General features: G+C 43.6%; 1 protein-coding gene across 1 annotated transcript in view; it reads left to right on the top strand.

Moving 5' to 3' along the window:
- The window catches only part of VAMP3 (vesicle associated membrane protein 3), a 50,795-nt gene that overhangs the window by 19,446 nt on the left and 9,958 nt on the right, over nt 1-21,391 (top strand). The window contains exon 2 of the mRNA XM_075328463.1: nt 18,291-18,366. Coding sequence (XP_075184578.1) covers nt 18,291-18,366 — 76 coding nt within the window. The remainder of the gene's footprint in view (nt 1-18,290; nt 18,367-21,391) is intronic.

Raw genomic sequence — 21,391 nt, 5'->3', positions numbered from 1 at the left:
CAGCTCCTGCTCTGTCTATGGCAGGAGCTGCAGGCAGAGCGCATGGAATCGGAGCTCACTACGGACATTTCTGCAGCGATCTAAAGCGCACATGTGCTCTTCAGATCGCTGCAGAAATTTCTGCAGGGCTTGTACGCAACGTGCGCACATAGCCTTACTCCTACCTACCAGCGGAGGTGTACCATAAATTATTGGGTACCCCCCGCTCCACGTCGTCTCTCCCTACTATCTCCCTTCAAGCCAGTCGCTAAGACCCGGGAGACCCACCACCAAAGAAATATGTGCAATTAGTCACAGTACTCAAGGATAAATAGTTATTAAAAACTTTTTTCTAGATATTAGATAAATCTCAGATCAAAAAGGAGATCTTATATATATACATGGATATGAAATCCCAGCAAGAATTAGCTTATCTGCCGAGATCATCCAATGTAAATCCCAAACTTAGTTTATCTGTACATATGGATATAAAGTCCCAGCAGGGAATGACTTATCTGCCGAGACCATCCAGTATTCTATCCCGACGCGTTTCCCCCCTATATTTTTTCTAGGGGTTCATCAGGGGACTGATCCGGATTAAATCTCTAGGAAAAACAACATATCCAAAACATAATATCATATTTTATTCCAATGGAACACACAACAAAAAAATATATCAGAAAAATGGAACTACCGATATCAGCAAGTGGAGGGAGCATACCTTATATCTTAATAACTGGTAGTCGCATCAACAGTGTGGCATCAATCATCATAGAGGTATTCACTCCGTCCTGGGACACTGCTCTCAGTAATCTGCAGGTCCCATAACGACAACTACCAAAAATGACACACAATGGTATACTTATTGCTCCCTTTCAAAAGGCCATGCAGACCTCACAGGGCTATGGAACTTATAACATTATCAAAGGAAAAGAGACATACCTTGTAACTAAAAGAATGTCAGTCACAAAAGCCACATGGCATCAATCGCCCATAATGGGGCACTCAGTCAATAGGGGAACGCCGCTTCTACTGTCCCGCAGGTCCCGTGGTATCAGCCAGCGTGTCATACACTTTCCCCCTCTCTTTCAGTGTCTTATACACTCTGGGAATTTGTAATTCCCGCCTCCCAGTGATGCGCGCCGGAAGTGCCGGGTCTCCCACCTCCACATCCGCTCCCTGGGACTGACATTCTTTTAGTTACAAGGTATGTATATTATGGGACCTGCAGATTACTGAGAGCAGTGTCCCAGGACGGAGTGAATACCTCTATGATGATTGATGCCACACTGTTGATGCGACTACCAGTTATTAAGATATAAGGTATGCTCCCTCCACTTGCTGATATCGGTAGTTCCATTTTTCTGATATATTTTTTTGTTGTGTGTTCCATTGGAATAAAATATGATATTATGTTTTGGATATGTTGTTTTTCCTAGAGATTTAATCCGGATCAGTCCCCTGATGAACCCCTAGAAAAAATATAGGGGGGAAACGCGTCGGGATAGAATACTGGATGGTCTCGGCAGATAAGTCATTCCCTGCTGGGACTTTATATCCATATGTACAGATAAACTAAGTTTGGGATTTACATTGGATGATCTCGGCAGATAAGCTAATTCTTGCTGGGATTTCATATCCATGTATATATATAAGATCTCCTTTTTGATCTGAGATTTATCTAATATCTAGAAAAAAGTTTTTAATAACTATTTATCCTTGAGTACTGTGACTAATTGCACATATTTCTTTGGTGGTGGGTCTCCCGGGTCTTAGCGACTGGCTTGAAGGGAGATAGTAGGGAGAGACGACGTGGAGCGGGGGGTACCCAATAATTTATGGTACACCTCCGCTGGTAGGTAGGAGTAAGGGAGGGAGAGATAGGTCATCCCCTTAACCACGTATTATTGTATCTGAATAAAAACTAGTGCAACTACTAATGTTGCCCCTACCTTGGGAACAGGAAATCATTTGCACTGTCCCCACCAATTAAGTCTATCACCCTATTACACTCACTGTAATATATCACTGTAGTTATTTTAGATGAGCAGTGGCTTATACCTATAATCTTTTAACATTGATCTAAATAAATAATTGTTTTTAGGAGTTTTTTCTTTTGGTTTGTGCTATATTTATAATACCCAATTAATGATACCTCAAATACAATAAAAAGATAAATGACTAGAGGGCCACCTTGCCCAAGCTCTATATATCAGAATCCATTAATTTATTAATAGCATTGGCATTATAGCGATTATTGCGATTAATAGATACTGGTAGTATTAATATAGCTTGGGCAAGGTGGCCCTCTAGTCATTTATCTTTTTATTGTATTTGAGGTATCATTAATTGGGTATTATAAATATATCTATTGAGACATCTCTAAGAGGCGAACAATCTATATAGCACAGTGCAGAGCCAGATAGCATTAGGCACTTTCATGTAGCATACAGCCCTATAGAGCACAGTGCAGAGCCAGATAGCATTAGGCACTTTCATGTAGTATACAGCCCTATATAGCACAGTGCAGACCCAGATAGCATTAGGCACTTTCATGTAGCATACAGCCCTATATAGCACAGTGCAGAGCCAGATAGCAATAGGCGCCTTCATGTAGCATACAGCCCTGTATAGCACAGTGCAGACCCAGATAGCATTAGGCACCTTCATGTAGCATACAGCCCTATATAGCACAGTGCAGACCCAGATAGCATTAGGCACCTTCATGTAGCATACAGCCCTATATAGCACAGTGCAGACCCAGATAGCATTAGGCACTTTCATGTAGTATACAGCCCTATATAGCACAGTGCAGAGCCAGATAGCATTAGGCACTTTCATGTAGCATACAGCCCTATATAGCACAGTGCAGACCCTGATAGCATTAGGCACTTTCATGTAGTATACAGCCCTATATAGCAAAGTGCAGAGCCAGATAGCATTAGGCACTTTCATGTAGCATACAGCCCTATATAGCACAGTGCAGACCCAGATAGCATTAGGCACCTTCATGTAGCATACAGCCCTATATAGCACAGTGCAGACCCAGATAGCATTAGGCACCTTCATGTAGTATACAGCCCCCATGGTCGTCTCGCCATAGTGATGAAATACATACTCACTTCTCCTCGTTCCCACGCTGCTCCGGTATCCTCGGCGCGTCCACTGCAGTTGCTCGCTCTGACCTCACTGCAGGTGCGCAGTGATGACGTCTCCGCGCTCCGCTGCAGTCCTGTCAGAGCGCCGACACTCCAGACACAGCGGGGAGAATAATGAAAGAGGGAGTGTGCTGCTCCCTCTCTCATCATTGCTTTTAAATGTATCTGCATCCTTGGCGGGGGTGGTTACAGTGCAGCCACCGGGCCCCCCTGAGTAGCGGTGCGCCACTCCTGCCACTGCGAGTGGGCCCCCCCCCCGGCAGCCCAGGGCCCCGAGATGTGACCGGGCCTGCCGGTTGCTGATGCCGGCCCTGGTCTGTGAGTTATACTCCTGGCTTTGACATACAAACATTGATGAAACACTGAAGCAACATGTGAATGAAGTCTTACTGTGGATTGTTCTTCTAGGATTAAATTTGCTTATGTCCAGGTACATGGGCTCAGAGCCTCAGCAACGGTCAGCTTACACTGCTGGGTCTCTGCAGCGTGGGGATAAGATCTCATACACAAGCTGTTTTTCTAAACCACAGTGGAATTGCCAGAAGTAAATCGTCTGTGTGCACCTTGTAGGAACGTGCACAGAGAATTTCTACTGCTCCAGGGTTCAGTATGATGTAAAGAGTAGTGATGGGCAAACCCGAACTGTAAAGTTCAGGGTTCATACTGAACACATGGTGTTCTTGCACACGATCCCGAACACGAGCTTTCAGGGAAGTTTTTGTTACAGTTCAAGTCCGGATTGATCCAGGGGGCTGTAAAAAAAAAAAAAGCGCATTTTTAAAAAACATTATGATTATACTTCCAGGTCCCGCGACACGCGACACGTCCTGCAGGCTCTGCCTCCCGGCCACTTCTGCTTCCTCGTCCGATCATTGCTGTGCCGCTAGTAACCACCACTGACTTACAGGACCTGCCATGACTTCATAGCCATGTGATTAGTCTACTGTGAATGTTGTACAGACTTTGGGTGAGACTGGTCCATGGCTATGATGTCATTGCAGGTCCTGTTAACTTCCGGGGGTATGCACTGCTCGTCACTCGGCAATCTTCGGTTGTTTTCGGCCATGTTCGCGGTGACTTCAAGGTTTACCCGAGTCCATGGCTCATGGACTCAATTGAACTTTGACTGTCACTATGCAAGTCTCGCATCATATCACCTGGTACGGCCGCACACTGTCCTGACAGAAACAGTCGGCTGCATATATTTTCATGCAGCTGAGGCGCTCGTGTCCGGAGAGTGTCAGTCCATGCCGGGTGATGCCGATGTGAGACTGCACAAGTCATACGGAAGTGAAACTCCGGCCTCAGTTTCAGCCTCTCTCTGCTTCTTACTATGTATAGACACTGTCTGGACAGTGTGATGAAGCAGAGCTGACAATGCTCTTCCTGTGGACTACATCAGAATTAGAATTTTTTTATAAGAAACATGGAGTCTCTAAATGTTTTTTTTTGTTTTATTTCTAATAAAAACAAATTTCTGTGTTGTATTTTTTTTTTTTTAGTATTTACTAGAAATTCATGCTGGCCATATCTAATTTGGCGTTACACCATGAATTTCAGGCTTAGTACCAGCTGAGACTACAAAGCTGGTATTATACCCAGCATGCCACTGTAGCACCCATGGGGCCAGGGTTTTACTCCGTCACCGGGTCGGTGATGGAAGGGGATGTCACGGGAACCCTGCCAGGCTTCATGGCCCCGAGGCGTACAATAAAAGGGAGGATGATGATGGAGAATGGGATGAAAGTTTTGTGGCGCCACCTACGGTGAGCAGCCAGGGAGTAGCCACCGCTGCGGTCGCAGTCCTCTGGGGCGGATGGTGTCGCAGTTAGAGTTCAGCTTCCCGCAGGTGAAGCTAGGCCCCAGGGAGGATTATGAGGGTTGTAGTGATGGAGGGCATCGAGGAGCGGGGCGGCGGCGCCTGCAATGAAGGACGGACATGGAAGTTGCGGTACCAGGTTTTTACTCACTGTCCTTTGGTTGCCCGGGAGCACCAGTCTCCACCATGATGGGCTCCAACCGATCCCGATAAGTTAGAGGTAGCCACTGATATTTGAAAGTGTCCGTTCCCAAGGGATGTCCCTCCAGAAGTGAGGAACCCGGGCTGAGTTTCCTGCTTCAAGCCATAGGCTCTGTAAAAAAGAAGAGTGGTGTCGTGCTGCCAGGACTGAAGTCCCGACTTGACTGACTATTGTGTGAAGGTTGCTCCTACTTCTACCCCAAGTGGCACCCTCCCCCTAGGAGGCTGTCCTAGTGTCTGGGAAAGTCCCATGCTTCTTGATGGCCACCCCCCAGCGTACCCTAGTCCAATCCCCAGTGAGAAGGTACCTAACTGCATGTGAGGTGAAATGTGGAAACACCGGTGATTGAACCCCTTCTTTCCCGAGATTAATACCGCACCTTAAATGAGGTGCAGTACCCTGTGGCGATTGAAGACTTCACGGCCTCTGGAGGAGCCAGGTAAAGCACCTGGAAATGGCGCTAAGAAGCAATTTCCAGGGGCTGCTGCGAGCTGAGGAGAATCACATCCCCCAGCTGCCTGGTTTTACCTGACTGGTGATCAAAATATGGCAAGAGCCCACGCATTTTTCTTTAATTATTTTTAAAAAAAAAAATACTGCAGAGCGCTACGTTATTTTTTTTAATTATTAATTTTTATACAACTATATATATTGTGTGTGTGTGTATGTATATATGATATATAAAATATACAGCTCTGGCTAAAATTAAGAGACCACTGCAAAATTTTCAGTTTTTCTGATTTTTCTCTTTATAGGTATAGTTGAGTAAAATGTAAATTGCTCTTTTATTCTATAAACTAGTATTTTCAGAAAATAAATACAAAATGTATTGCTTGGAAATTCGAAGACGTTGTCAGTAGTTTATAGAATAAAAGAACAATTTACATTTTACTCAAAAATATAAAGAGGAAAATACAGGCAAACTGAACATTTTGCAGTGGTGTCTTAATTTTTGCCAGAGCTGTATGTATGTATGTATATATATACGGTATATATATATATATATATATATATATATATATATATATATATTACAGTCATGTGTAAAAGTTTGGGCACCCCTATTAATGTTAACCTTTTTTCTTTACAACAATTAGGGTTTTTGCAGCGGCTATTTTAGTTTCATATATCTAATAACTGATGGACTGAGTAATATTTCTACATTGAATGAGGTTTATTGTACTAACAGAAAATGTGCAATCCGCATTTAAACAAAATTTGACCGGTGCAAAAGTATGGGCACCCTTATCAATTTCTTGATTTGAACACTCCTAACTACTTTTTACTGACTTACTAAAGCACTAAATTGGTTTTGTAACATCATTGAGCTTTGCACTTCATAGGTAGGTGTATCCAATCATGAGAAAAGGTATTTAAGGTGGCCACTTGCAAGTTGTTCTCCTATTTGAATCTCCTATGAAGAGTGGCATCATGGGCTCCTCAAAACAACTCTCAAATGATCTGAAAACAAAGATTATTCAACATAGTTGTTCAGGGGAAGGATACAAAAAGTTGTCTCAGAGATTTAAACTGTCAGTTTCCACTGTGAGGAACATAGTAAGGAAATGGAAGAACACAGGTACAGTTCTTGTTAAGCCCAGAAGTGGCAGGCCAAGAAAAATACCAGAAAGGCAGAGAAGAAGAATGGTGAGAACAGTCAAGGACAATCCACAGACCACCTCCAAAGACCTGCAGCTTCATCTTGCTGCAGATGGTGTCAATGTGCATCGGTCAACAATACAGCGAACTTTGCACAAGGAGAAGCTGTATGGGAGAGTGATGCGAAAGAAGCCATTTCTGCAAGCACGCCACAAACAGAGTCGCCTGAGGTATGCAAAAGCACATTTGGACAAGCCAGTTACATTTTGGAAGAAGGTCCTGTGGACTGATGAAACAAAGATTGAGTTGTTTGGTCATACAAAAAGGCGTTATGCATGGAGGCAAAAAAACGGCATTCCAAGAAAAGCACTTGCTACCCACAGTAAAATTTGGTGGAGGTTCCATCATGCTTTGGGGCTATGTGGCCAATGCCGGCACCGGGAATCTTGTTAAAGTTGAGGGTCGCATGGATTCAACTCAGTATCAGCAGATTCTTGACAATAATGTGCAAGAATCAGTGACGAAGTTGAAGTTACGCAGGGGATGGATATTTCAGCAAGACAATGATCCAAAACACCGCTCCAAATCTACTCAGGCATTCATGCAGAGGAACAAGTACAATGTTCTGGAATGGCCATCCCAGTCCCCAGACCTGAATATCATTGAAAATCTGTGGGATGATTTGAAGCGTGCTGTCCATGCTCCGCGACCATCAAACTTAACTGAACCGGAAGTGTTTTGTAAACAGGAATGGTCAAATATACCTTCATCCAGGATCCAGGAACTCATTAAAAGCTACAGGAAGCGACTAGAGGCTGTTATTTTTGCAAAAGGAGGATCTACAAAATATTAATGTCACTTTTATGTTGAGGTGCCCATACTTTTGCACCGGTGAAATTTTGTTTAAGTGTGGATTGCACGTTTTCTGTTAGTACAATAAACCCCATTTCAATCCAGAAATATTACTCAGTCCATCAGTTATTAGATATATGAAACTGAAATAGCTATTGCAAAAACCCAAATTGTTGTAAAGAAAAAAGGTTAACATTAATAGGGGTGCCCAGACTTTTTCATATGACTGTAGATATATATATATATATATATATATATATATGTATGTGTGTATATATATATATACATATATATATATATATATATATATATATATATATATATATATATATATATACACAAACACACAATAGATAGTTGTATAAAGATAAATAATTTTAAAAAATGACGTAGCCCTGCACGGTATTTTTTATTCTCAGCGCACATAAAGCAGATTGGATGACTACGGGCTGCCACCCACATCTGCCTAGCTTTACCTTAGGTGGAAATCAACATACAGGGAAGCCCATTATTTATTTATTTTTTTTCTTAGTTATTTAAAAAAATAATTACCGTAAACAAAAATGCTTGGGCTCCCACTGCATTTTCTATTGCTAGCTAAGGGTAATCCAAGCAGCTACTGGCTGCTAACCCATACTCCTTGGTGTTACATTCACTGGCAATGGAAAATCCAAGGAAGCCCTTTTTTTGCCAAAAATCTAAAAAAAAAAAAAAAAAAAAAGAGTATGCTAGCCAGGTACAGCAGGCAGGTACGGGCTGCCCCCAACCCAAAGCTGCCTATTTGTACCCGGCCAGTTAACAAAAATATATGGAAGCTGTTAATTATTTCATGAATTTAAAAAAAAAAAAATAACATGGGCTTCGCCCAATTTTTGTGTCCAGCCAGGTGCAGCTAGGCAGCTGGGGATTAGAATCCGCAGCGCAGGGTGGCCCAAGCTTTCTGGACCCCCCCCCACTGCGAATTGTAGTCCTCAGCCGCCCCAGAAAATTGCGCCTTCTTAGAATCGCCATCTTCTGGCTCTGTATCCAACTCTCTCAGCGGTCCTGGTTCCGGATGGCACGCTGGGTAATAAGGGGTTAATACCAGCTTTGTTTTACCAGCTAGTATTAAGCCCGAGATTCTTATTGTCAGGCCAAGTTTGACCCGGCCATTAAGAATCTCCAATAAAGGGTTAAAAAAAAAGACACCACGCAGAGAAAAAATACTTTATTAGAAATAAATACACAGACACACTTAGAGACTCCATGTTTATTACTCCCTCTCACCCTTCCACGATCCTGGTCTTCTGTCTTCTTCAACCAATTTAGTTCTGCTATATCAGAAAGCACAGGGGAGGAACAACGCTTCTGCTCCCCGTGCTGTCTAATCACTGAATGAGTGAACACAGACTGCGGGCTGGTAAGCGGTGATGTCACCGCTGCCACCGTTGCATAGTAACCTAAGGAGCGGGTTAGTATAGCAACGGTGATCTCTGATCACCTCATTCCCGGTGCTGCTATTCATCGGCTGTGGCATTACAGTATGTGGCAGCCAATCCCTGCATGTGGGCTGACTCAGTAAAGAGCGCCAACATGCAGGGAGGGGGAATCGATTATGTGCCTGGGCATCTCACCGGTACTCGGTGCTCGCCGAGTATAGCGAGTATTGAGATGCTCGGGCGAGCGCCGAGTACTGCCGAGCATGCTGACACTACAGGACCTTGCATGACGTCATAAATCATGTGACCAGTCTGTAGCCAGTGAGATAATTCAACATTCACATGTGACTGGTCACATGGCTATGACGTCATGGAAGGTCCTTTAGTCATTCTGGTTACTGGGAGGCCACAGCAATGATCGATTCGGAAGCAGAAGCAGCGGGAGACAGAATCTGCAGGAGGCGTCGCGGGACCTGTAAGTGTAATGACAATGTTTATTATTAACTGCATTCTTTATTTTACAGCCCTCTGCAGCCTCGTCACATAACTGTAAAGTCCAAAATCGGTGATCGGACGCAAGATCGTGTTATCTCGATCCCGATCTCTGCAAAACGATCGGGCAAGTCTCCCCGATCCCAACCATCGGGGGGATCGCCCATCACTACCAAGCGCACATGGCTAGTACTCAGAGACCTGGGCTCACAGCGCTCTCAACTTGTCAGTTTCTGCATTGCAGAGAGAAAATGTATCTATGATCCCCTGCCAAGCATTGATGTACTCCATGTGTAATGCCCCAAATATTGTTGAAGACAAATCCTCAGTGATTTTCAATCTTTTCCTTTAAAGATATAAAGCTTTTATCAAAGAAAGGAAAGACAGATTAAGAGATTAAAGAAAGAAAAATTACTAAATAGGTGAATTATAGTGGTTTTACAAATTATCTGTAATGTCCTTGATCGTTGATGCAACAACCCAATCTGTGCTCATTTACTTCCATTTTTTTCTACTTCCTTTCCCAATCTCAAACATACATTTCATATGTATAGTGGTCATAATTGGTGCCCTACTCATCTCTCCCCCTCTGGCAGATCGGTAACCTGTGTACTTCCCCAAAATGGCTGCAGCAGAGGCGTGGGTAGGGTTGTGCAAATCTAAACTATTGAATAAGGGCACTCTGGTATTGCATTACTGCTATAAAAATATTTGAAAAAAAGAGATACGGTACTTAGCTTATGTATTGGCCAATGTATGTGAGCCTTAAGCGGGCTTTACACGCTACGACATCGCTAATGCGGAGTCGTTGGGGTCACGGAACTCGTGACGCACATCCGGCCGCATTAGCGATGCCGTTGCGTGTGACACCGTTAAGCGATTTTGCATCGTTGCAAAAACGTGCAAAATCGCTAATCGGCGACACGGGGGTCCATTCTCAAATCTCGTTACTGCAGCAGTAACGAGGTTGTTCCTCGTTCCTGCGGCAGCACACATCGCTGCGTGTGACGCCGCAGGAACGAGGAGGCTCCCCTTACCTGCCTCCCGGCCGCTATGCGGAAGGAAGGAGGTGGGCGGGATGTTACGTCCCGCTCATCTCCGCCCCTCCGCTGCTATTGGGCGGCGGTTCAGTGACGTTTCAGTGACGTTTCAGTGACGTCGCTGTGACGCCGCACGGACCGCCCCCTTAGAAAGGAGGCGGTTCGCCGGTCACAGCGACGTCGCCGGACAGGTAAGTATGTGTGACGGCTGTGGGCGATGTTGTGCGGCACGGGCAGCGATATGCCCGTGTCGCGCAACAGATGGGGGCGGGTACCCACACTAGCGATATCGGGACCGATATCGCAGTGTGTAAAGTAGCCTTTAGGCTAAGACCGCACTTTGTGTTCATCTACTTGCAGTTCTAAACGCACATTTTGGGCTTAATTGATTTAGCCAAAGTTGCCTTTTTCAGAACTTTAGCGCTGAAAACGCTTGCTTATTTACCGCATTTAAGATGCGTTTTCAGCGCTTTTTACATGCTTTTTCACCTGCGTTTGACAGATGCGTTTTGAACATCAAGACACTGCTAAATAAAGATTAAATAGTCAAACATCATGAAAAAAGAGAAAAAAAAAAACATATAATATTTGAATTAATACAGAAAATATTTATATTTCATGAAATTATAGCGGTTTTATAATATTTAATGTTAAAATAGCAATAAAATCAAAATTTTCTTTAATTTTATTGTCGGACTATGTGTGTGTGTGTGTGTAAAGGGACCTATTATTCTATTATTTTGATGTCAGAAAAGCATGCGTTTTTAAAATCAAAAACGCATGTTTTCAGCACCTAAAAAGCAGGTAAAACGCAGGAAATTTAAAGTTTCTTGGTTTTTGCCATTTCTCATTGACTTCAGTGTTAGCAAAACGCACCCAAAATGGCAAAAACAATTGACATGCTGCTTCTTTGAACGCATGTTTTTTGCCACAAAATATGTAAATTAAACGCAGCCTTTTGAAACGCAAAGTGCGGTCTAGAAATCCCCATTTTCCATTGACTTTGCTGGAAAAACAAAACGCATGCCTTTTGGCATGAAAAAGGTGCTTCTCAAAACGGACCTAAAAAGCACTTGAAACGCAGGTGGAAACGCAAAGTGCGGTCTTAGCCTTATAACCAACGACACGGTAATCTCTTATTTAATTTGTAGTTATAATGTGTTTTCAGCTAGCACCTGTTCACACCTATTGGATGTGTGGGTCAGTCTTTTTGATATATTTGTAGTGCATATCTATACCATGTCTACCCTAACTTTCCTCTGCCACTTGTTGGAGCCAGTACCGTCATTGGCGTTGGTCCATGCTAAGAAATTGGAAGGGACAGGTAGGTTTGGGTTAGACTTTCCACAGTACTCGCAATGCTTCCGAGATCAACATTTTGGTGAAGACTCGTATGGGCTGCAGCAGACTGAACAAAAATACATACCTTGACATATAATGACAAAAAAAAACATTTGCACTCTGAAATGCTAAAGCATGCAAACCATGGTGATTTTATTCTCTATTAGCAAGTTCATGTCCGCCCATACACATGGAAGCTTTTAAACCCAGAGACAGGCTTTATCTTAGTGTAGGAACCCAGTAATGACATATGCCTTGACGTGGCTACTGGGCAGATATAGAAATGGCCATTTTTGTATGCTAAATATCTCATTTTTTTCTTATATTTCCTTAAGCAGTAATGCATGTCTATATTTTTACATTCATGGTTTGTATGCTTTAGCATTTCAGAGTGCAGCTATGTTTTTTTTGTCACTGCAGCAAACTGAAGGCGCCAGTTATGGTGACTATACATGGGAAATGTAGGTAAAGGTTGCTTTAGACCATGTTCAGTTTTTGATTTTTTTGTTTTCTTCCAAGCCGCAACGTAATGATGTGTCTTTTTGGTGCACTTTTGTAAAAACACGAAGTTTTTAGTATAGTTTTTAAAGATTTTTTTTATTTATTTTAATTTCATGTGTAGCAATAGTGTAGAGTGTTCTGGGCACATTTTTAGGGTTCGCTCACACTACCATATAGCATTCAATGATTCTCTCATAATCAGATGCTATATGCCAATGATACTTGGCTCATTTTCTGCTGTGAGCGTGAGTCGAGCGTCATTCACTGTGATCTGATTCTCTTGCATGCGATAATCTAGTTTGGAGATGATGGAGAGATTTAATTTTTCCATGTTCTCTATTGTCTTGTCATTGTTATGTTGGTGTTTATCAGACTGATATACTTCAAGTTCAGCCCAATGTATCTCATGCACCCATAGACTTGGATGGGTGTGCGCCGTCCGATATGAGCTGGCAATTGATGATTTTGTTTCTTCTCATGCCTTATCAACATGAGATAAGGAACACTGGTTGGCACTGCCCCATAAAACAACACTGGAGCCAGGGCTCTCTGATAAAACATCAAACCGTACTTGTTTAAAGCCCGCTTTACACACTACAATATATCTTACAATGTGTCGGCGGGGTCACGTCGTAAGTGACGCACATCCGGCATCGTAAGGTACATTGTAGCGTGTGACAGCTACGTGCGATTGCGATTGAACGGTAAAACGTTGATCGCATACACGTCGTTCAATTGCTAAAAATTGAACGTGAGGTTGTTCAATGTTCCCGAGGTAGCACACATCGCAGTGTGTGACACCCCGGGAACGATAAACAGATCTTACCTGCGTCCCGCCGGCTATGCGGAAGGAAAGAGGTGGGCGGGATGCTTACGTCCCGCTCATCTCCGCCCCTCCGCTTCTATTGGCCGGCTGCCGCGTGACGTCGCTGTGATGCCGAACGTCCCTCCCACTCCAGGAAGTGGACGTTCGCCACCCACATCGAGGTCGTATGGACGGGTAAGTACGTGTGACGGGGGTTAATCGTTTGTGCAACACGTTCAACAAATTGAACGTGCCGCACGCACATACAATGGGGCGTTTACGATCGTAACGTGTAAAGCAGGCTTAAGTTATAAGCTAGCTGTATGCCAGTGAGAGCATGCTCTTACTGCAAAAACCTCACAAAAAGCAGTGTCTTCCTGCAATTTACAAATTTACATGCGAAGAAATTAGAAATTAACATGACACTTTTTTTTCTATCTTGCTGTAACAACTGGAGAAAAAAATCTGAGCAGTACAAGCATTTTTTTCTCATTCAGATGAATGGGAATCTTGTTGCCAGCAAACTTAGAGAGTTTTTTTTATCTGGACATTGGCTTGTAATCACTGGAAAAAAGAATACCCTCGGGGTGGCCATACTCATTAGATAGAAGTCTGTTGGTAGCTGAACAATCGTGACTAAAGCTGGTCAAACTCGAAGAAAACCGGGACCGGCGGGTCTCTGCTGAATTCTTAAAAATACACGGATCCGGTCTGGATATAAGTCTATGAGAACCAGAATCCGGAGATTAAAAATATTGGTAGCAGGAGATAGGGGGTAGGAGTGCACGCGGTGTACTCACTGAACCTCCGTCATGGCGGCAGGCTACTTCTAGGTCATGCTTTCCCTTCTGGAGCCAACCATTAACCCTCATTGAATATTCACTGCTTTCCCCGCCCACCGGCGCATGTAATTGGTTGCAGTTAGACACGCCCCCAGCCTGAGTGGCAGAGTATCAGCTGATCACAATCACAAGTGCCAGGACGGCTGGTGGGCGAAGAAAGCAGTGCAGCTGTCTGCGGCTGAATATCGTGTTATAAAAATAAATTAATAAATAAAACAATCGGTGCAGGGTCCCCGTATTCTGATACCAGCACAGATAAAGCCCACGGCTGCAGTCCCCAGCTGTCGGGCTTTATCATGGCTGTGTATCAAAATAAGGCTTGAGTCACACACTTGCACGAGTTTTGCATCGCATTACCCAGCAGCCGCACACTCTCATGACAGGAGCGTGCATCTGCATGTATTTCTATGCAGCTGCTTGCTTGTGTCCGGAGAGTGTGCGGCTGTCAGGTGATGCGATGTGAGAGTCATGCGAGCGCATCATAAGGCCGGAGTCACACACATGCGCGAGTCTCACATCGCATCACCTGGCAGCCGAACACTCTACTCACAGGAGCGTGCATCTGCATGTATTTCTACGCATTGCACTCTCATGTCCAGAGAGTGTGCTGCTGCCATGTGATGCCGTGCAAAACTCGTGCGAGTCATATGGTTCTTGTGAGCGCACCATAAGGCTGGAGTCACACTTGCGCGAATCTCGCATCGCATCACCCCAATGACCTGATGCTCTCCAGACACAAGCGTGCAGCTGCATAGAACTACATGCAGCCGACCCGCTCCTGTCAGGAGAGTGTATGGCCGTGCTGGGTGATGCCAAAGAAGACTCGTGCAAGTCCCTCGCAAGTGTGACTCCGGCCTAAGAGGAACTGGATGCGGCCTTTTTTTTTTATTTAAATAAATAAAATTTTTAAAAAATTGGTCCCCCCTATCTTCATACCCAGCCAAGATAAAGCAGACAGCTGGGGCTGTATTCTCAGGCTGGAGAGGTCATGACGTCCTCCTCATGAGTTTGGAGGATTACCTGGCAGTAGCTTTACTAGTTCTCTAGTGATAATATGTTGATAAAAGAGTGATTTCATCAAAACTACAGCAAGTAGCCAAGTGAGTGACACATCACTGGAATCAAGGTCTCTGCCTCCACATTATGCTGCTTTCCGATTAGGTGGTAAAAGCCTGGTTCTAGATTCCCATTAACTGTATGTAAATGTATCTAGGACTCAGTACACTTGCACACTCTGAATTGGACAACTAAAATTAGGAAAAGTTGCTGTCACTTCAAAAGTTGGAGTCAGTTATTGGAATGTTACATTTGGAAGATTAGATTGCATGCTCATAGGACAAGGTCTCTCACCTACAATCTAAAGCTTCTGCCCTACATGCAGCAGAGCGGTATAGGAGTGTGACAGCGTGTAACTGTACAGGAATATACAGATCACTGGGCCATCATTATGTAATGTGCAGTGGATTAAGCCTCTGACACACAGCCAAGTACAGTACAGCCTGTTCTACATAGGAATTGCTTCATCTTCCGGCCGATCCCTTCAGAATCCACGTGTTCATATCAGGAACAAACATTAAGCCACAGTGTGCAATGTGCTCCACTACAGACATTCCCAGGCTGGTGACTGATGGGCACAACCGAGGCTGAGAATTAGGATTTATTACCAAGGATACATACAAATATCTGGGGCACATTGTGAGAAGGAGGGAAGGGATGCCCGAAAGACTGATCTTTGCTCATTTAAAGGATTGCGAGCGCACCGGAGGCATCCACCAGTGGACGAGCATGTTGATGGCCATGGTAGCCATTCAGATGAATGTATGAACAGAGCAGATCATCAAACAATCTCTCTACAATTCTACCATTTGCTCTATGTTTCCATATGGAAATCATCCAGAACCAATTGTGCTGGGACGCCATTGACCTACATCCCCATCCTACCACATTTGCTGTATATTTCAATACATTTTTCCTGATGGAAAGCAAATCGGAGAAAAAAAGATATTAACAGGGAAAAAAAAATAATCTTGAAAAACAATTCTTCTTGTCAGTACAATTGCGGAGATAAGCTCAGTTTGGCTGGACAGCCAGGTCTAGGAAGACTTCTGATAGTCCCAAACTTCTTCCATTTAAGGATTATGGAGGCCACAGAGCTCTTAGGAACCTTGAGTACTGCAGAAATACTTTTGTAACCTTGGCCAGATCTGTGCCTTGGCACATTTCTGTCTCTGAGCTCCTTGGGCAGTTCCTTTGACCTCATGATTCTCATTTGGTGTGACATGCACTGTGAGCTGTGAGGTCTTATATATACAGGTGTGTGCCTTTCCAAATCAAGTCCTATCAGTTTAATTAAACAGAGCTGGACTCTAATGAAGGAGTAGAACATCTCAAGGAGGATCACAAGGAAATGGACAGCATGTGACTTAAATATGAGTGTCTGAGCAAAGGGTCTGAATACTTATGGCCATGTGATATTTCAGTTTTTCTTGTTTAATAAATTTGCAAAAATTTCCACATTTGTTTTTTTTTCTGTCAAGATGGGGTGCAGAGTGTACATTAATGAGAAAAATAAAATGAAAATTAACTTTTTTGAACTTACCAAATGGCTGCAATGAAACAAAGAGTGAAAAATTGAAAGGGGTCTGAATACTTTCTGTACCCACTGTAAGTGGCTTGGATGGAACCTGTCGGGCGAGAACTAACTACTCTGCTGTGAACACTGGTTTATAAATCCAGGTCCCCTCACTGTGCAGCTATTTGCCAGGCCGTGTAAAACTGACGCCTGACCTAGGGCCCTGTGCCCCGTCAGTGCAGTGGTACTCGGATGTACCTACCCTGGCGACCACTCTCCTGTGCCCCCGGGTCACCGTTACACGACCCAGCTCTAGACACCTCTCTCTACTCTACTGACTACTGTACCCTCCCACCAGGCTGTCTAGTCATCTGGACTGGCTCTGCCCTCTAGGTGGCCATCCCCTTGTATCTGACTAGCCAATTTCCCCTGGTGTGGAGTGGAAACTGGGATTTTGGTGTGTGTAGATGTCACTGACACTGGTGTTCCAGGTCCCTGGGGAGGATGCAGTACCTACCGTAGTAGTGCCCCGAGTGGTTCAGGGGCGCTACAATGGCACATCATAGCATCCAAAATAAGAAGTGATGCAACTTTGCAAACAAGATTAATAAAAAGTCTTGGTTTGTGTTTACAGCTCTAACGTTGCCCAACAATTTACAAACCTCGAAATCCTACACCCTTTTATTTGAAATCACTGAAAGAAGCAAGAAACAATTTGTAAACAGTGGCAGGTGATAGTAGAAAGGAGAACACTCACATGGCGGGGGGAGGCAGGTGACCCCCAACCACTGTATCCTGCAGCCCCGGCAGGATTATCGTCAACATATGTTGCTTACACTGCTGCCATCCCACTGAATTAAAGTCAAAATTCATTCTATATTTTTTATTGCATATGTTTTTATGCCTGTGTTCTCTTTTTCCGGCATCAATGAAGACAAGGGATGAAAGCTGCAGGCTGATTACCATTAATTGAAGGCTTGGTTGTGTGTGCGTGGTTTTCAGCCAGTCACACAGTGCAAGTTCCATAGTTCTTCTTCAACAGAAACGCTGTGGTTTTCAGATCCCTTTTTTTTTCTTCTTTAGACTTTAAAAGTCAGCAAAAAGTAGGGGATAAAAGGATGCAAGTATGTCTGTAGGATCATACTTTACAAGGTTTGCAAGCTGTTACCATGGCAACATAGGTCTGCTTACATGCTGCATTCAGAAAATTATTTTTTTTGTTAATGAAAAAGTATTTGCAGAGTTTATCATTACCAAGTAAGTAGATACAGGATATTCCTAGCAGCGGCTCACTTCTATATTCATAAAATATTTATTTTTAAAAAAAAAACAAAAAAAAAAACAAAGAAAGTTTGGGGTTTTTTGTCAGTGTGGAGTCCATCTGCTGGTACTCTGCGTGATCCAGACAACCCTGAATGGAGTGGAAGCGCACTCTGTTTTGGCTGGCAGACCCATAGACAATGAATGAATGAATGGAGTGAAGGCCAAGCATGTGCACATCCTCTATTCAAGATCAGGCTTCAGAGCACCGTTATTGGGAGAACCTTATTAATTTGTTTTTGTACAGAAGTAAAACCCATCCGATGTTTGCTCATTGCTGGAATATTATTGAATTTTTGAGTTCTAATCCTAAACAGTTCCCTTTCTAATCCTCTCTCTGGTTCTTTCAGGTCGTCCTCTGGAGCACCCAGCGATGCTGCGAGCAGTAACAGACGTCTCCAGCAGACGCAAGCGCAGGTCAATGAGGTGAGCAGCCCCTTTATTTGCTAATTAATACTTTACCCTCTCTCCTGCAATCCAGATCTGTCACATACTGTATGTACAAGCTGCAGGATATCAATCTTCTTTTTGTAGCCTGTTGATGTCCAATGTCGTCATCTCATCCAATTTACTATGGCAGCGAGGCTGGCACGCCGGGGTTAATTTCCCTGACGTCAGCTTTAGAACCGTGTTATTTCAATCGGTTGATTGCGGTATCAAGAGGGTAGTGGCTTCGTGACACCGTAAGTGTCTCCGCGGTAGTGTTCACAGACCTAGTTCTGAACAATCGCTTTATTCTACATCATTCAAAGCAAAGGCTCGTCAGGTAATTCATGCAGAGAACTGGTTTCCGGCGAACATCTATTTTTGGCCGTCTCTTTTGTATTGTTATTTTTTCACTATCAATGGCTTGCTATGCGTCCACTCGAGCCCCTTCTCTAGAAATAAACTTGCATCCTGCAGCTCCAAATTGCTCTTCTTCCTTCCTTGAAACCAATTACTCAACACTTCCTCAAGCCGAGCTTCAGCTGGGAAGTAGAACAGCGATGGGAAGGAAGAGGTGGACCCAAGTGTCCCGCAGGTGAGTATAATAAAAGATGTTTTTTACAGAGCGGTCTGGGCTCTTATATACAGCATTCTAGAATGCTGTATAAAAGAGGTCACTGGTAGTGGCCACAGCTTATAGGGGAAAAACCTGGTGACGGGTTCCCTTTTACAAAATTTTCTGTTTGTGTTTTTAATCTTATTGAGGGCTCATTCAGATGACCGTTCTGTTTGTCCTGGTCAGTTCCTTTCTTTTTAAGCGGACCTACTGACAAGACCATCTTTTTAATGTGTTTTCTATAGGATTGGATGGCACACGGAAGTGCTTCCGTGTGCCATCCGTGCCCATATGTCCATTCCGTTATTATAGAGAGTAGTAGAGAATGGGTTTCATAGCCGCGCCAAAAGACTACTGGATTCTTCTCAGATTAATGTTTCTTTTATTTCATAACAGGTCAAGTCTACGCGTTTCAGGAGAACACAGCTCCCTTCTTCAGGACAAACCAGCAAAGAATCATCAAATCATCAAATCAATTGAGATTTGATGATTCTTTGCTGGTTTGTCCTGAAGAAGGGAGCTGTGTTCTCCTGAAACGCGTAGACTTGACCTGTTATGAAATAAAAGAAACATTAATCTGAGAAGAATCCAGTAGTCTTTTGGCGCGGCTGTGAAACCCATTCTCTACTACTCTCTGTTATCTGCCTCATGGGGACCGCTGCCGGGACTTGGTGTTACATGCTGCTATAGGTGTTGTGACTGCCACAACCCGAATTGGTGAGTAGGATTATCCTTTGCTTTACCCTATATATATTGGGGTAAGACCCTATTGCGCTTTCTTTTTCCACAGTTTTCACTCATTCCGTTATTATGGAACATGTCCTATTATGTTCCGCAAAATGCGGACCGTGACACAATACAAGTCAGTGGGTCCGCAAAATCCCGATAAGCCACACAGAAGCACTTCCGTGTAGCTTCCGTCTATTAGTGCCATTGCAGTCTATGTCCCACTGCCCTGGCCAGCACAGCACAGTGCGAGCAGCTGCGGGGATGATGAGCACTGCCGTCAAGAGGTCAGCAAAGCTCATTACCTACTGTGATAAAGTGCGCTGAACTCTTGAAGTCAGCGCTTGTCACTGAGTTTCATGCCCGCTGTGATGTCACCTCAAGTCTCACGGGCGGCCTGAGACTGACTAGCGGTGACATCACGAGCTCCCGCGATACTTTGTGGGAGAACACGGCGGTCATGGAACTCAGTGACGAGCACTGACGTCACGAGTTCAGAGAACTTCATCACTGCAGGTAATGAACTGAGCTATCCTGATGACGTCAGCGCTCATCATGCCCTGCAGTGACCTGGCCTGACCTAATGATGTTAGCTCAGGTCACTGCACTGCTCTCCCAGCCAATGGGGAACATTCTATTCTTCATTGACTGGGACAGAGCGTATGGATCATCATAGGACCCCCTTAGTGGATTACTCTGCACCCGGATTTGTTTTTCCTTTTCAATAAATTGGTAAAAGAGGGAATGTGTTGGGGAGTGTTATTTCAAATAAAACATTTTTTGTTGTCTATTTTTTTTATTTATTTTATTACTGACTGTTAATGACAGGGCTGTGGAGTCGGAGTCGGTGTCCATTTTGGTGGAGTTGGTATAAAATGGACCAACTCAGGCTCCTAAAATATATAAAAAATTGGCTATAGCGGTTCAATGCAGTATGTGATTAATAATTTTTTCATAAGAATTTAGGAAAGTTATAAAATGTCCTGTAAATATCTGTTCTATTCCTGATCAAAGGCTCTAGGATTTTAGTTGAGATAGATCTGTGCTGCACTTCAACTACAGGATATAAGTAGTGATGTTACCATTTTACTACAGTGAATTTGTTACAAACATGAGTCCTATACAGTTGAAACCAGAAGTTTCCATACATTTATCTAAAAAGACATATTCATGTTTCTCACTATCTGACATGAAATAAAAATAAACCTTTCCCATTTTAGGTCAATTAGGAACCAAAATTATTTATATTTCCAAATGCCAGAATGAGAGAATGTTTCAAGGCATTTGTATTACTTTCTGCAACGTCATAACCTTACATACACTAAGTAGTATGCTTTTAAACAATATGGGACAGCCCATATGATGATGTCATGTCTTTTGAAGCTTTTGATAGGTTTATTGGCAACATCTGAGTTAGTTAGAGACACACCTGTGGATATATTTTAATGCACACCTGAAATACACTGCTTCTTTGCGTAGCATCATGAGAACGTCAAAAGAAATCAGCCAAGATCTCAGGGAGAGAACTGTGGACTTGCACAAGTTTGGTTCATCCTTGGGCGTAATTTCCAAATATCTGAAGATGCCTCGTTCATCTGTACAAACAATTATATGCAAGTACAAACAAGATGGGAATTTCCAGCCATCATACCGCTCAGGAAGGAGACGGGTTGTATGTACCAG

This window comes from Anomaloglossus baeobatrachus, chromosome 11 (genome assembly GCF_048569485.1).
Source record: "Anomaloglossus baeobatrachus isolate aAnoBae1 chromosome 11, aAnoBae1.hap1, whole genome shotgun sequence".
Classification (NCBI taxonomy): Eukaryota; Metazoa; Chordata; class Amphibia; order Anura; family Aromobatidae; genus Anomaloglossus; species Anomaloglossus baeobatrachus.
This window is presented reverse-complemented; position numbering and strand designations above follow the sequence as displayed.